The sequence below is a fragment of the Narcine bancroftii genome, chromosome 6 (assembly GCF_036971445.1).
Source record: "Narcine bancroftii isolate sNarBan1 chromosome 6, sNarBan1.hap1, whole genome shotgun sequence".
In the NCBI taxonomy this organism is placed as follows: Eukaryota; Metazoa; Chordata; class Chondrichthyes; order Torpediniformes; family Narcinidae; genus Narcine; species Narcine bancroftii.
Genome location: NC_091474.1, coordinates 238,264,165 through 238,281,921, shown reverse-complemented (window position 1 = coordinate 238,281,921; position 17,757 = coordinate 238,264,165). Strand labels below are relative to the sequence as shown.

Below are 17,757 nucleotides of genomic sequence, written 5' to 3'. Positions count from 1 at the left end.
TAGAGGTGACTGGTTACCATTGGGATGATGGACCCAAGAGGCAGTTTCTGTGATCTGTTACTCTGTGACACCCATTCCACTTTACCCCATCTTATTCTCCACACGCTCACATTGACTCCTCCTGGATTTGACCACTCAATGACACACACACACAGAAGGCAATTTAAAGTGTGCAATTAACCTGCCAACCTGTCCCTCTTTGGGATGAGAAAGGAAACCTCGGCATCCTGATTTTCCCGACCATTCAAAAATATATATGTATATCTAAATACATATAATGAGGATACATCTGTTGCTTCCATACATTCCCTCCTCTCAGTGAAAAGCAGCTCTTTTCATCTCTGTCCAAATCTATTCCCATGAACCTTGAGGCTGCATCCCTAACTTCACATCTCAGCTATGTGGAAACAACTATCCTGCCTCTTACCCCTTTCTTAATTTTCTGTTTCAGAAAGATTCCTTCCCATTCACCTTAGTTCCAGCAAATATAGTCCCAGGTAACTCGATCTCTCCTCATACGACCTGGTGAACTTCCTCTGCACTGACTCCTAAGCCAGTATATCCTTCCTCAAGTTAGGAGACCAGAACTACATAGAGCACTCTGAGTGTGCAATTGCAGCCAGACCTCTCTGCTCTTAAATGCAACCCCTCCAGCAATGAAGGGCAACATTCCATTTGCTTTCTTGATGACGTGCTGTACTTGCAAACCAAACTTCCGAGATAATGTTCAGGATTTGAACCGGGGCTGCTGCAGCTGTGAGAAAACAGCTCTGACTCCTTGGGGTGCCATCTGTCACTCCAAATGAAGTTGTGTCACTTGATCATCATTCCCCCCCTCCCCCCCCCAACCTTAACCCATCCTACAATCTTGGTGGGAGCACGGTTGGTTTGCATTGGTGAACTCTTGGCACCACTCACCTGCAAAAATTCCCGGACCTTGGCTTCAACCCATCAGTGGATCCGGGGCCACGAGGGATAATGATTGAAGAGGTTTTAAGTTGCACGAAGGTCCCATACCAACTCAGGGCCAGGCCATGGTTTGCTGATGGCTTAATGAAGATGGTTGTGGCCTCGGTCTATTCTGAGGTGGTTGGAAGTTGTGTAACGCCACTGATTTACCGTAGATGGCAAACAAATAAAGAATACACTCGCTCATTTCTTAAAGCACACCGTGAAGTCATCATTCTTTTATTATTCACTACCCAGAACATTCAACGCCCCAAACACCACCCAGGTAAACTCCCCTGACCTTCTCATTGGCTCACTACCACACGGGTGAACCTGACACTCACTCTCCTCCTCCCGTCGAAGGTAAGCACGTGACAGTTGCACAGTGATTCCATGCCCAGTCCCTCACTGCAGTGCACCATAGAGCTTCACAGAGCGACTTCAAACGGAACAGTGACTGAAAATCACTAGAGTCCTGCACTTGAGTACTTGCTACACTGAGTGGAAAGAAATAGGTTGAGAACCACTGACCTCAAACTTCCCATTACTCCGCCCTTTCAGAATTCGACCAAAAATTCTTCAATTTTGGGTAAATTGTTGTTTCTTGCTGAAAGTAGATTGGATGGAAAACAATGCTTATGGTATCCTTTCCTTCATTGGGCAAGGCATTGAATGTAAAGGTAGGAATGTCATGATGCACCTATATAAAACTTTGGTTAGGCCTCACTTGGAATATTGTGTGCAGTTTTGCTCCCCCCATTACAGGATGGATGTGGATGCTTTGGAAAGAATAGAGAAGTGATTAACCAGGATGCTGCCTAGATTTAGAGGGCATGAGTTATTAGAAGGGGGTGGACAAACTTGGATGGCTTTCTCTGGAGAGTCTGAGGCTGAGAGGAGGCCTGGTAGGAATTTACAAAATTATGATGGGGTAAACAGTCAGATTCTTTCTTTTCCCCAGGCTAAAAATGACAAACACACATTTCAAGTGTGGGGAGGAGTGGTTTAAAGAAAATGAGCGGGTTCCATTTTTTATGTAGAGAGTCTGGTGCCTCAGTGCACCTTCTCCGTGGATCATCATCTTGTCGTGGTGGAGAAGCTCGCTGAGATCCCGAGAGCGATGTTGTCTAGAGCTATGATCCTGGTGGTGCCACCCAAGGCGGTAAGGTCGAGGGTGAGGTCCAAAGAAAAATCTAACCAAGACCTCAACGGTGGAACCAGCAGGTGCCGAACTCAACGGCTGTGAAGGCGATCGAAGGCTGCAATCAATCTGTCAGCTCCAATCATCGTGGTTTCCATGCCCATTGGAATTAGTTGCCCGATTTGTGAAGTACCGTGAGCTCCATGGAATGCAGTGTCAAGTGTACATTAAACAAATACACAGGTGTTTTCGCTCTGAGGATCATCAGATCGAAGGCCATCATCCTCAACTACAAGGGATTGCCATGACTGTGGTGCCTGTGTTAGTAGTGGAAGCAACTAGGTTCACAGGCTTCTAGGTAGACATAGCTTTAGTGCAATTTATCAGATATATGCTTTATATTCAAACAGCAGAGATTTAGTTCAATTTGGGATCACGTTCAGCATAGGCTTTAGTGGGCCGAAGAACCTGTTCCTGTGCTGCTATGTTTGAGGGTCTGCATCTGTATCGGAAGTGGCCATTTCCATCTGTTATTACTTTGGTTTAGTTTTCCCTTTCTATTTGACTCGTTTGATCTACTGGACATATTCCGCTGCCTCACTCTTGACAAGGGAATGGTTTGCGTAGCGGCAGCGACCCAAGTTCGAATCCAGTGCTGTCTTGTAAAAGTTTGTACGATCTCCCTATGTCTGCCTGGGCTTCATCCTTCGAAACGGGGGTTGTAGGTTAATTGGGGTATTTTGCCCAAAGTGTCTGTAACCGTGATGCAGGTCTGCATTCAAATTTAATTCACATCGGCAAAGACGATCGCGAATTGCCACAGTAAATCATCTGGGCTCACCCCATCAGAGATATTTCCTTTGTTCCACCCACCCATCAACCTCCTTCGCTGCTTCCCTATTTATTTCCTCTCTCTCACAGTTCTGACGAAGGTTCCTGGATCGGGAACATCAAATGCTTCTCCCTTATGCAGATGCCCGCCTGACCCTCTGAGTGTTTTCAGCTGTTCACAGATACACCCATCAACTTTTATTTGGAAGAAAGTCTCGCTGTTATTGTTCTGCCTTCTCTCAGGATTGTTTCTTTCTTGTCTTCTCATTGCAGAATGGAGTTGGCCTTTCCTTTCCTCTCCCCCCTCCCCCCCCGGGTGGTCCCTTCCCCCCGCCTCCTCCTCCAATGCTGGGCGAGCTGCCCCCACCACCCCCTTTGCTCCTGTACGACTTCCCACCCCCTCCACCCCCTCCCCCGCCTCCCGGTGGCCCGCCCCTCCCACCCGGGGCTCCCCCATTCTTCGGCTGCGGCATGACAGCCCCACCTTGCCCTCTGACCATCGGAGGTATGAGGAAGAAGGCGATCCCACAGCCATCCCACCCAATGAAGTCCTTCAACTGGAACAAGCTGGCTGAGGTAAGGGAAAATCATCTTCTTCGTAACAACAGATTGAATTCAGGAGGTGCCTTCTGCCCTCGAGAGCTGAAGAGCTGGCATTTCAAGTTTAGAAAAATAAGGGGGAGGGGGTCTCATTGAAACCTATGGAATACTGAAAGGCTTGGATGGGGTGGACGTGGAGAGGATGTTTCCTATGGTGGGGGAATCTGGGACCAGAGGGCACAGACTCAGAACACAATAGAAAAGAGATGAGGAGGAATTTCTTTACCCAGAGAGTAGAAGATTTGTGGGATTTATTGCCATGAACGGCTGTGGAGGCTGTGGATATTCAAGGGAGAGGTAGATATATTCTTGATCAGGAAGGGAATGAAAGGTTACGGGGAGAAGGCTGGGATTGAAAAGGATAGTAAATGAGCCATGATGGCAGACTCAATGGGCCAAATGGCCTCATTCCACTCCAATGACTTACGGGAAAATGTAAAGGGAGTAGATACAGTTAACGGCAGGACCCTTGAGAGCACTGTAGTGTAAATGGATCTGAGGATTCAGGTCCACACCTCCTTGCATATTTAATCAAATAAAGTTGCTGCAGAAGGGGATTTTAACTTTCCAAATATTGACTGGGAAAGTCACGGTGCAAAGGCTTCAGATGGGGTATTCAGGAAAATTTCTTCCCGGCAAAGTGTCCCAGACCCACACAGGAGAGGGCAATGTTTGACCCGCTCTTGGGCAATTGGGAAGGGCAAATGGATGAAGTGTCCGTGGATGAACCTTTGAGGGAAAAGCAACCTCCACCACCCCCCCCCCCTCTGTTCTGTTTGGTTCAAGATGGTTAAGGAAAGTGTAAAAATTTTGAAGTTTCACTGATCCAAATTTAGAAGGATTCTGGGGTTCTGGAAAGACATTTTCCAAACTTAAGATTAGTAATGATCCTTGTCTGTAAATTGCTTTGTTTGGTTCCTCTTGTGAGTCAGATGCACTCTTCCATCTGGATCTCAGGAGAAAGTTTCAGCCCTTTACCACGCTGATAGCCAGATGAGCAATTTTATTGAAATGGAAAGATGACTCTTCGCCTACCCATACCCAGTGGTTACACGATGTGAGGTCCTATTTAAGATTGGAAAAAACTGGATACATTAAAGATGGAAAGTTTCAATTTATAAAGGTGTGGGGGCCCATTAATAGAATGCTATCGTGATCGGAAGAATTAAGATGTGTTTTGAATGCTCTGGAGATTCTCTGTCCGATGTCTTGAGGTTTGTTATCCGATCTGCAATTCCTCTTTATTCATATATGCACAAGGTAACCTTGATTAGAGGGAGGGGATTGATTAGACGTAGTTTTTAGGGTTTTTTTCTTCTTTCTTTTTTATTATTATCAAATTTAATGGGCAAATATGGGTTTAACTTGGTTATTATGGATCAATATAGTTTCATGTGTGGATTAGGGAATTGTCTGTGTAGTTTCATCATTTTTTCCCCTTTTTTTATGCTTATATAATTAGTTATGTCCTTAAAAGGAAAAATCTGTATGTAAGTTTACATGTTAAATTCAATAAAAAATATTTAAGGAAGAAAGACAGTTATTCAGAGAGACAGGGTGGGGCTACGAGCTGAAATTCGGAATTGGGGCGAGGCTGACTTTGAAGTTTAAGGATGTGAACTCGCTCAAGTGGATTGGGACAAGTTTGAAGGAAGAGGATCTGTAGGAAAATGGGAAGCACAACATGTGTTGACAAGTGTCCAGGGCAAGCACGTAACGGTGAGAGAGAAGGCTCAGACATGGAAGAGTAGGGAAGCCGAGGGAATTTCAGACTCTGGTCAAGAGCAAGGAAGAGGCGTGGGACAGGTTGAAGAATCAGGTGTATTCCTGAAGGAGTTTTTGGAACGGGGGAGCAAGCAGATTAAGGGCGGCGCAACACCTTTATAGCGCCAGTGATCGGGATCGGGGTTTGACTCTCGTGCTATCTGTAAGGAGTTTGTATGTTCTCCCCGTGTTTTTCCCGGGGGCTGCGATTTCCTCCTACTGGGCATGTAGGTTAATTGGGTGCAAATTGGGCTGTATATATAAATTTGAAAACAAATTATAAAAATTTAAATAGGGAAAAAAAATTTGATAGGAAAAATTTAGAGCAGCAAGTCTCAATGGGAACCAAGGAGCTCTCTCCCCCCACCGGAGGCCACAGCACCCTGAAGGGGGAGGGGTGGGGGGGAAAGGACTGATATAATAAATATTATTAAAGTTTTTTATGTAGTTGGAAGGAGAGAAGTTCGGAAGAAACCAACTAAACTTGTCTGTATCACTGAGTGGGGGTGATAAACTTTGAGTGGATTCCAGAGGGGACCAGAGCCAAAAAAAGATTGAGAATGGCTCGTCTAGAGTGATGTGCAGACAAATGGGACAGACTGAGAAATGCATTGCGCTTGGCATCGATGGTTTGAGCTGAGGCGATGGTTCTGATTCTGTGCTGTTTTACTTTGTGAATCCAACCTCTGAATTGGCAAAGACGGGATTATTGTTGCTTCTCGCGAGGAGAATTAATTATGGTCAGGATATTGGGGAAGTCTTCACAGTCCTACAGAATTATGTCTTGGGATCTTCTTGGCAGTAGAGTAGGGAGGAAAATAGTAAAACACAAACCATCTGCAGAGACTGTAATTAAAATAAAAACAATGCTGGAGGATCTCAGCAGGTCATACAACCCACTTTATACTGTTACGAGCCTGAAGGACCCCAAAACCCAGCAGCAATAAATATTCACCAGGACAAATGGCTACTTAAACAAAAGTTGCTTTTAATTATCTGAAAACAGAATCACCCTTTAACTTATCACTATTGACTTAACTAACCCAACTTAAATCTCAGTACACATGTATGTAATATAACCATTTCACCATATAACCACTTACAGCACAGAACAGGTCAGTTCAGCCCTACTAGTCCATGCCGTAGCAAATCCCCACCCTCCTAGTCCCACTGACCAGCACCCGGTCCATACCCCTCCAGTCCTCTCCTCTCCATGTAACTATCCAGTCTTTCCTTAAATGTAACCAATGATCCCGCCTCGACCACGTCTGCCGGAAGCTCATTCCACATCCCCACCACCCTCTGCGTCAAGAAATTTCCCCTCATGTTCCCCTTATAATTTTCCCCCTTCAATCTTAAACCATGTCCTCTAGTTTGAATCTCCCCCTTTCTTAATTGAAAAAGCCTATCCATATTTACTCTGTCTGTCCCTTTTAAAATCTTAAACACCTCTATCAAGCCCCCTCTCAATCTTCTACGCTCCAGAGAAAAAAGCCCCAGTCTGCACAACCTTTCCCTGTAACTCAGACCCTGAAATCCTGTCAACATTCTCGTGAACCTTCTCTGCACTCTCTCTATTTTGTTTATATCTTTCCTATAATTTGGTGACCAAAACCAAATTTGGTGAACAAAACCAATAGTACCTTGAGGGTACTATTTACCATAACTCCTAAATCCCTTTGTTGCTCTGCACTCCTCAATTGTCTACCATTCAATGTATATGACCTATTTAAATTTGCCTTTCCAAAATGTAACACCTCACATTTATCTGTATTAAATTCCATCAGCCATTTCTCAGCCCACACCTCCAGCCTTCCTAAATCACCTTTTAATCTACGGTAATCTACCTCACTGTCCACAACACCACCAATCTTTCTATCATCCGCAAACTTGCTTATCCAATTCTCCACCCCTACATCCAGATCGTTAATATATATAACAAATAATAGTGGACCCAGGACCGAACCCTGAGGAACTCCACTAGTCACAGTCCAATCTCACTTCTCACTCCTCCAAGGTCACTGGTCGCAGGCAATTCTTATACTGTTCACAGAATTTAACATTTATAAAGTTCACCAGGCTTTGGTGCTTGAAAGGTAAATGGTTACTGCTCAGGAAGGTTCTTGTCTGTTTTCAGAGAGAGATTTATTTTTTGCTGGACACCCACAACTGATTCCTTTTTTAATCAGCCACTTCAGTATTTTGCCAAAGAAATTTTCCGCCTCAGGGTTCTCCAGATGATAACCTCTTTCTTTCAGGTCACTACAGAGTGCCTTTTTTTTTTCTCTTATTCCAAGTGAAACATTAGACAGCCAGTCCTCTCCTCTTGCATGAACCACAAGGGCTTTGACCAGGCTGAACTAAGAACTCACAACCCATCTTCAAAATGGGGTTTTCCACAAGCTTGTCGGCTTGTCCTGTTCCAGTTCCAGCTGCTGCTGCTGACTGTAAAACTGTAGAACTGATCTGTGTGTGTGTGTGTGTCTCTCTCTCTTAGCCTGTTTGACTCTCTCTGTTTGCAAAACCACATGACCCTCCTAGAACAGCAAGTGCCCTCCAGACAATGCAGCTCTGACAAGTTCTTTCATCTGTTGCCTTTTTGTAAATAACAATCCATTAGTGAAATTCCCAAATCTCCAAAGCTTTTGCAAAGGCTGTTGGCCCCGACATGTCTAGCATGAGCAGAACTCCAGTATTATAAATAAGAACTGTTTTAAAGTGTCTATATGTGACCTACACTAAAAAAAACATGCCCCAATTTATCTTCCAAAAACATAACTATATTCTGTCACAATACAGCAAAGATAAAGATACATCAACAACGTTCCAGGCCTGAGCCTTACTTCGAGGTATGAGCAAAATACAGGCTGTTGCCTGGATAAAATGTTGGGGTGGAGGGGCTGGGAGTGGAATATAGGTCCACAGCTGAGAGGTCATAGGTGGATAAGGGAGGGAGAGCACACCAGCAAACAGGAGGATGGCTCTGTGAATGGAGAGGGAAGGTGATGGAGAGCTGGAGAAAAGGAGGCAGAGCAGAGAGGGAGAAAGGGAGAGTTCTTGCAGAAATTGGAGAGTACGATGTTAATGGCATGTGGTTGGAGAATGCCCAGGTAGAATATCAGGTGTTGCACCTCCAATTTAGAGGAGGAATATATTTAGTGCATGACACAATAGATTCCACCTCTGACAGTGTGGCACTCCCTCGGCTGAAGTTCCAGCCGGGATTCCAAGGTCAAGTGGAAGCTGCTTAGAGGTGAAGGTGAGGGAGCTGAGGTGCATGCGGAATTTCCAGATTGCGGGAGGTTAAGGGAAATCAGAAAGGTGGTGTCGCAAGAGAAGATCCAATTGAATGGCAGAGCAGGTTTAATGGGCTGAGCAACCCCTCTCCCCACCCCCACTCCTGTTTCTTGTGACTCCAGACACCTTGCGGTGGTTGAAAACCAATGATCCTCAGAAAAGGCAAAGCCAATGGACTGAAGCTTGCAGTGTAGGGCTACATTTCTGGACAAATTTGTTCAAAGAACTGTCCCACCAGTATCCAGCTGTTTACCTGTTAGCCTCTCCTCCTCCCCCCCCCCCCCCTTTACCCTCCACCACACCCCGCACCTTTTTAATCCAGACTTATTGCCTGATTTTCAGCTCAGGTCCGAGCTGTTGACCTCCGTTCTCTTCATATGGGCACTGCATGACCTGCTGAGTTTCTTAAGCAAGCTTGGGTCCTGTTTTGGAAATGAACATCAATGCCTATCCCAATCCAGGGCATGAGTAAGTAACAGACATCCAAAAACCGCCCTGCCTCTTGTTCTGAGTGGACGTCGAAAGCTGGGGAGGTTGGGGCATCTTTGTGCAAGTAAGAGAGAGTGTGCTCACGCCGTTCTGAAGTTCTTGATATTAATTCTGACAGAGACCTCTCTGGCACTCTCATGTCTGGCAAAATTCCCACCTATTCTCTTCCAATCTTCCCACGCGCATCCCCATTGAGAGAGGAACTTTGGAGCTGTGAATCAGAGGAATGCTTTTGAATAAAAAGGGCAGCACAGATTGTGTGTTGGTTCGAATCCGATGCTGTCTGCAAGGAGTTTGTGCATTCTTTCCGCCTGCATATTCCTCAGGTGCTCTGGTTACCAAAGACATGACGTCACAGGGGTCTACAAGATTCTGAGAGGCAAGGGTCTGCCAGCACCAGGGATGACAGTAGCAAATAGAAGAGGACATTTGTGTAAAGTGAGGGGAGGAAAGTTTAGTGGAGACGTCTGGGTCGGTTGCATTGTCAGGGGTGGTGATGGAGGCTGGTACAATAGGGACATATAAATGATCCCAGCACATCGATGCAAGGAAATAGAAGGTTATGGGTGTGAGGTAGGGAAAGTGTAGCTCAACCTTTTTCCACTCAGAAACCGCTTTAAATAATCCCTATGCCATCTGTGCTCTGTGATTAGAAAGGGATGGCTTAAGATGGTATAGGAAGGTTGAGATAATCGTAACTCATTGACTCGTTATGTGCACGGTTTCAGAACTCCAAAGGAAATGGGCCATTGACAATTTTTCTCAAGCAAAATATTTCAATAACAATTGCCCTTCCCACTCACATATCACCTTAAACAATCCCTTACTAATCACAGAGCACCGATGACATAGGGATTAGTTAAAGTGGTATGTGAGTGGAAAGAAAAAGGTTTGGAACACTGGTGTAGATTGTTGAGTAGGCTTATGTAGGTCAACACAACATCATGGGCTGAAGGGCCTGTACTGTGCTGTTCTGCTCTATGTACAGGGTTTGTCAGTTAATTGGTCATAAGGGTGTATTTTTGGAGCATGGGCTCGTGGGCTGGATGGGCCTGTTACCATGCCGTATCTCCAATTATTTTTTTAAATTAAAATTTAATTTAATTATAAGTGAAGCACATAGCAATTATGTATTGTCTGCCTTTATTCTCCCTCTTCTTTCATAAAAAAAAACTTTTCCAGGATCTGAGTATTAGTGGTGAGTTATAGTCCAAGTCTAATTGCCCCAGAGCAGTGATTCTTGCTGAATCAGTTCAAAGTCAACCACATGGTTGAGTGCTGGAGTCACCCACAGTTCAGGCTGGGAGGGGAACAGTAGATTTGTTCCTCTGAGGTGTATCAGTGATCGAATCGGATGGGCTTTTGCAGCAAAACTCTGGTACTGACATAGATGCCTTAATTAATAACAATTTCCTTGCTTATCAATTCCAGGTTTAGCATTCTTACTTTAATCTTCCAGTGCAGCTGTGATGGTTGGGTCAGCCTCACACCCCACACTGAAACATCTTTGGGGAAACATAACTTTTAAAAAATTTAGACATAAACACAGTAACAGGCCCTTCTGGCCCACGAGCCCATGCTCCCTCCAAGTACACCTATTAGCCTGCAAGCCCCGTAAGTTTTGAAACGCGGGTGGATGATGGGATTGCTCTGCATGGACTGGATGGGCTGAATGGCCTTCTGAAATAAGTCAGAAACCCATCAAAGAAAGATCAGGGAGTACTGCCCCTAGAGCTATAGCTAAGACACAGCAAGGAGTTCTTCAAAACATACAGCCTCCTTTCTCCCTTCCCCTTATTCCCTCCTGTCTCCAATGTCACTTGGTTTGAGAGTGCTTCTTCAACTTTCATCCCCTCCCATTACACAACTTTGCTGGACTTTCTGCCAGATTTTTACCTGTATCAACTGTATATAGGAGTTATTCCTAATAGAACACAACACACTGCAGCACAGAACAAGCCCTTCAGCCCACAACGTTATGCCGATCTGTATAACCCTACTCACCATAAAATCATAGAACATCACAGCACAGAAAACAGGCTCATTGACCCTTCTATTCTGCCTAGTCCCACTGGTCCGTAGCCCTCCGATCCATGGACCTGTCCAAATTTTTCTTGAATGTTAAAATAGAGCCCGCATTCACCACCTCAGCTGGCAGCTCGTTCCACACTCCCACCACTCTCTGTGTGTTCTCCCTAAGCCCATGGTTTGAAGCCAGTGGGCCACAGCATTTATCCATGAAAAATGCAATACTTTAAATTAGATAAAGATGTGTTTCCTACAGAGCTGCCTTTGAATGGGCCATGGCATGTTAGGCTGGAAGCCAAGTGGGCCTTAGACCAAAAAAGGTTGAGAACCACTGCCCTAATGTTTCCCCTAAATTTTCCCCTTTCATCCTTAACCCATATTATCACACCTAACCTCAGTCTAAACCAGTGGCTTTCAAACTTTTTCTTCCCACTCACATATCACCTTAAGCATTCCCTATGCCATAAGTGCTCCGTGATTAGTGAGGGATTGCTTATGGCGGGACGTGAGTGGAAAGAAAAAGGTTGAAAACCACTGTTTTAATCGTCCCTAATTGATTAGTTCCATAGCGCCAACGGAAATGGGCCAATGGCAATTTTTCTCACGCCGATATTTCAGTAACAATTGGGTCTAGAGCAGTGATTCTCAGCCTTCCCTTCCCACTCACGTCCCACCTTAAGCAATCCCTTACTAATCACAGAGCACCGAAGGCACAGGGTGTTATGTAAGTGGAAAGAAAATGTTTGAAAACCACTGGTCGAAATCTACACCTCACACCCTTAACGCCATAGGTTTCTTGCATCCATGGGCCTGTCGAAGAGTCTTTTAAATGCCCCTATTGCACCAGCCTCCACCACCATCCCGGCAATGCATTCCAGGCACCCACCACTTTCTAAGTTAAAAAAAACTTACCCCTGCTGCCTCCCTTAAACTTTCCTCCACTCACCTTATACAGATATCCTATGGTATTTGGCATTGTCACCCCAGTGAGAAGGTACTGGCTGTTCACCCTATCTCTGCTTCTCAGCCTTTTGTTTGGTTCTTTATAGGACTCAGCTCAACGGTTATGAGCTCTCTTCCCTGTGAAGCAGTTCATTCCGAACTTCTTTCCCACCGACAACGTAAGAAGCAGAAAAAATATTTTATGATTTCAGTCTATGGCCCCTTAAATGTGCTGTGGCCCCCGGCCTAACCCTAACCCTACCCTTACCTTTTCCTTCTCCCCCATCTCCCCAAATGTCCACTCCTGTTGAGATTCGAAGGGCTGAATGAATGATTATATGAGTGGGAGCTGCAGGACTTTATAAACGGGATATTTTTATCTGCTAAATCCATCTGTCTTGCTCCAAACATAACATTTGTCTTGGCATTTTGGGGATGGGTGCTTATCTGGATCAGAATGTATAGTTTCCTGCTTTTAATGTCAGTGGTTTGAACCAGGATAATCACCAACGACATTGCTGCCAATGGCACCATCAGCAGGGCTGGAACTTTCTCCTGGTGACACATTCCTTGTTGGAGTCAGGACCACCCGTTCCAAGCAAATTCCTCTCTATCCTTCCCTTGCTCCACCTCCCGAGCCACTGCTCTGATCTGACTCACTCCAGTGGCACATTCAGTCTGACAGCTTCAGTATCCCAGATTCAATCCTGCCTCCCCCCCCCCCCCCCCCCCACCCGGCGCGTTGTCTGCTTGGAGTTTTCACGTCTCTCCTTGCGGCCGTGCGTTTTTCCCCTCTGGGTCCTCTGGTTTCTTTCCACATCGCAAAGATTAGCAAGTCAAGGGGCAACTGTGTATTGCCCAATGCCCCCATGTGTATAGGTGTGTCATTTGTTTTAGACATACAGCGTGGTAACAGGCCATTTCAGCCCAAAGAGTCTGCGTCACCCAATTACCTACAACCCCCAGTATGTTTCAAACAGTGGGAGGAAGCGAGAGCCCCACTCCCCCGGGGAAAACTCACGTGGACACGGGGAGAATGCACAGACTCCTTATAGCAGCGCAGGATTTGAACCCCAGTCCTGATCGCTGTAAAGGCATTGAGTTAACCACTACGCCAATTGTGCTGTGTAGCACGATGAAAATGGTGGTGGTGGGGGGGGGGGGCAATGAGATGGGTAATCAGTGGTTGACACAGATTTGGAGGACTGCTTCTTAAATTTATGATTCCTCAATCATGTCTTTCATCCTGCTTGCTCATTTATGCAGTACCCCATTTAAACAAGATTTTAAAAAAATTCTCACTGTGTCTATTTTTTAATCTCTGCCATCTTCTCCCACCTTCCACTCACAGGGAAACCCTTTATGACCCGGAAACCGTCATCGATTCTGGTCATTTCACCATTGTTAGGATTGCATTCAGCTCGCACGGTGCTGATACAGGGTCCCAGGATTTATTCCCCTGTCTCAGCAGCCCTGCCGGCTTTTTGCTCCAAACTTGTAGAAGGGCTCAGGCCTCCTCTGGACACTGTGTGACCTGCTGAGTTCCTCCAGCATTTCTGTGTCTTCATTATTAGCCCTACATGGCCCACACTGGAGGGCACGCGTTTAAGAAAAAGAGATCAGTGGGGCAAGTTATTTTTACACAGAGAATGTTAAGCGCTGGAGTGAATTGGAATTAATGATTCATAATAGTAATGTAAGTAAATTTGTTTCTGTTATGTATAATTCACTTCAAAGGAAAGCCCCCAAACTAGGGATGCATAAATCGAGATTAAGATGGGAAGTAGATTTAAACAGACAAATGAATGAGAAAGATTGGATGGAACTATTTAAGGATTAAAATTGCAAAAATTATAAATGTTACATATAGGTTAGTTCAATATTTTTTTTGCATCATTTCTATTTGACTCCACAAAAACCAAACAGATTGAATCCTGCATTATCAGATTTATGTTTTAGATGTAGACGTGAGATTGGACTTTTTTTTTGCATTTTACTTGACAGTGCCTGAAAGTTAAATATTTCGGGTTGGAGGTCAGTAACTTTTTGGAATGAATTTACAAGGGATCAGTTCCCACAGGATCCGATGTTATTTTTTTATTGAGTAATATTAAGGTTTTAAGTCCTAAATTAAAATTAAGTGGGTATCAAATTGAATTTGTACAAATTGACTGAGCAGTTTCTAGCAAATGTATAGCAATATCATGGAAGTCAAATAGAGATTTAGGCACGGAAAGATGGCACGCAGAACTCCATGGCTGTAGACCACTTGAGAAGATTACTTACTGTTTACAAAATTAATATCGTATATTTTGGAAAATATGGTGCCCATATTTTTAAAAATGTGGGTTTGTAAGCTGAATAGAGTCTCTGAAGACCTTATCTCTTGGTAACCTCCAATATTAGATTTTATGGTATAAACACTCTATTTCCTTGGCATTCTCTGCTCCTTCTTTCTCCGTTTTCTATTTTCTTTGTTTCTTTCTAGAGCTTTTGGGGGGAGGGGAGATGGAAGGGTGGTGGGGGTGGTTTATATACCACATGTATAACTTTTTGAAATAACTTTTGAATTGAATAATGCAATTATTATTGTGGTTTAAAATTTGTAAATGAAGAGAATGTTGGGTGCCACATGCAGGCTTCCAGGAGTAGTGGGAGGAACAGTTGGCATGAAGTTTGGAGGAGTTATCAACAGTATAGAAGGTTGTCATAGGTTACCAAAGGATATAGGCAGGATGAAGAGTTGGGCAGAAAAATGGCAGATGGGGTTTGATCTGGATAAGTGTAAAGTGATGAGTATTGGAAGGACAAACCTGAGGGCAGAGTACGTAGTTAGTGGCAGGATTCTTAACAATGTGGAAGAACAGAGGGACCTCAGGGTCCAAATCCATCCGTTTCTCAAGGTGGCCACACAGATCGATAGGGTATTTAACAAGACTGGCCTTCATTAGGCAGGGGATTGAGTTCAATGAAACTCTGGTTAGACCACACTTGGAATATTGTGCTCAGTTCTAGTCGCCTCATTACAGGAAGAATGTGGAACTTTGGAAAAGATCCAGACAAAATTTACCAGGATGTGGCCTGGATGGGAGAATGTGTCTTAATGAGGCAAGCTTATCTCTTTGGAGCGAAGAAGGATGAGAGGTGACTTAATAGAGGTCCAAAATATTATGAGAGGCATGGACCGCCAGCATTGTTTTCTGGGGTGACAATACCAACACCAGACCACATCTTTACAAGGTGAGGGGAGGAACATTGAAGGGAGACATCAGGGGTCAATTATTTGCACAGAGTAGTGGGTGCCTGGAATAAATTGCCAGGGGTAGTGGAGGCTGATGCAATTGGGACATTTAAAAGAATCTTAGACAGGTACATGGATGCAAGAGGAATGGAGGGTTATGGGTGTGTAGGGAAAGTTTCGATTTTTCTACATAATTCATCACAACATCTTGGGCCGAAGAACCTGTACAATGCTGGGGTGTTTTACGTTCCGTTACATCTTTTAAGAAGTCTCTAGATAGACACATAAATTTGAAAGGAATCAAGGGATATGCATCATGTGCAGGCATCAGAGTTTTTGTTTAATTTGGCGTCACAGTCAGCACAGACACTGTGGGCCGAAGGGCCTGTTCCATTGCTGTATTGCTGAATGTTCGACACCTCTCTCTTCAGCCGATGAAGCTCCTTCTGGTCAGCTGCACTTTTCGCACTTGTCTTGTTCATGCACAAAGCTTGGCTCGATCCACGACTCTGTTCCATGAATGTTTCTTCTGCATTCGAGGTCCTAATGGAAGCAGGTTTCTAATATTCTGGAGGTACATGTCAACCCCACTGCACATGAACATGCATCCACCAGCACCAACTCTCACACTGATGTGCACACATGTGCCCTCACATCAGCACACACGCCAACATTCACATGCTCCCACAGACAGCCACCAAATCACTAAATGTGCTCTGCATACGCTCACTTGCACACATACTCCAATACACACACTGACACACACACACCACACACACCCCCACACACACACATGCACACACCCACACACACACACATACCACACACACCCCCACACACAGACACCCACACACACACATACCAATCACACGCGCATGCACGCACACCCACACACAGACACCAACACACACACACACTCACACAAACACACTCACACACACACACACACTCACACACTCACACACACACACTCTCACACACACACACTCACACACACACACTCACACACACACACTCACACACACACACTCACACACACACACACACTCACACACACACACTCACACACACACACATTCACACACACACACACTCACACACACACTCACTCACACACACACACACACACACACACACACACACACACACTCACACACACCTAAACTACAACAATGCAAAGAATAATAAACGTGATCAAATATTGGTGAGAAAGGTTCTCCTGTGAACAGACCAACAGGTGATCTCCAATATTGCAATACAGCCTCAGAATTTACAGAATTACAATGAAAAGGAAAGTCAAGTAGCACCAAGGAAGGGCAGCAGAAGAGCAGCGTTGTTGCCGTTACGGAGCCCAGCCTATTGGTCTCCACTTTCCCTCTCCCTGGCAAGAGGAGGAAGAGAGCGTGTCCAGGAGCTGATGTTGGCTGGATGGCAGGAGAGGTGGATGGGAATCCTTGGGAGGAGAGGGACGTTTTGGTTATAGTCCCTCAGGGATCTGTTCTGGGACCCTTACTCTTTGTGACTTTTATAATTGGTGAGTGTGCCTCAGAGGCACATCAGGCTCTTTCAGGTGGGTACCCCCGACAGCCGCATAGGGGTAGAATATGTGGCTTTACGTCGGGGTATTCTGGCCACCTGAAAGAGCCTATTGTGGACATGGCGTCTCTCTTATATTTTAAATGAGATCTCTTTTGTGAAGTGCTTCTCTGTCTGTGGTGACCTACACACTAAGACCCCTCCTCCCCCACAATCCATCTCTTTTAAAAAACATATTTATATATAATATGAAATATAAAATACCTTATCTCTCCTGCAAAGTCTTTGAGTCATCTTGATCTGATTCTAAAAAAAGCATACCAACATAATGGGTGTAACCAACACTGAAACTTCCTTTGTTGACTCCTCTCTTCACATTATACAATCCCCACCCTGTCTCTGTTCCTACTTCAGATGCTGCTGTGATAATGTGTCTTATTTTCAAGGTTCAACATCCCATTTCACCAGTTCATCCTTCAAAGTTGCCACTCGCACGATTCTCATCAAAATCTCAGTTGCTGTTCAAACAAAATGGTGGAAGTCGTCATGGTGGACGAGGAAGTGGAGGGATGGATAAGTAACTTTGCTTATGAAACAAAGGTTAGGGGTGTTGTGGACAGTGTGGAGAGTTGTCAGGACATTGATGGATGCAAAACTGGGCTGAGAAGTGGCAGATGGAGCTCAACCCAGATGAGTGTGAAGTGGTTCATTTTTATAGGTCAAATATGGTAGGACTATTGGCACTGTGGAGGATTAGAGCGACGCTGGGGTCCAAGTCCATAAGACACTCAAAGCAGCTGTGCAGGTTGATTCTGTGGTTAAGAAGGCATATGGTGTATTGCCCTTCATTAACTGTGGGATTGAATTCAGTAGCTGAGAGGTAATGTTGCATCTTGGTCAGACCCCACTTGAAGTACTGTGCGCAGTTCTGGTCACCTCA

At 44.9% G+C, this 17,757-nt stretch overlaps 1 protein-coding gene across 1 annotated transcript in view; it reads left to right on the top strand.

The window, feature by feature from the left end:
• daam2 (dishevelled associated activator of morphogenesis 2) overlaps positions 1–17,757 on the top strand; it is a 188,727-nt gene that overhangs the window by 72,472 nt on the left and 98,498 nt on the right. The window contains exon 13 of the mRNA XM_069887752.1: positions 3,194–3,496. Within this exon, the coding sequence (XP_069743853.1) occupies positions 3,194–3,496 (303 nt within the window). The remainder of the gene's footprint in view (positions 1–3,193; positions 3,497–17,757) is intronic.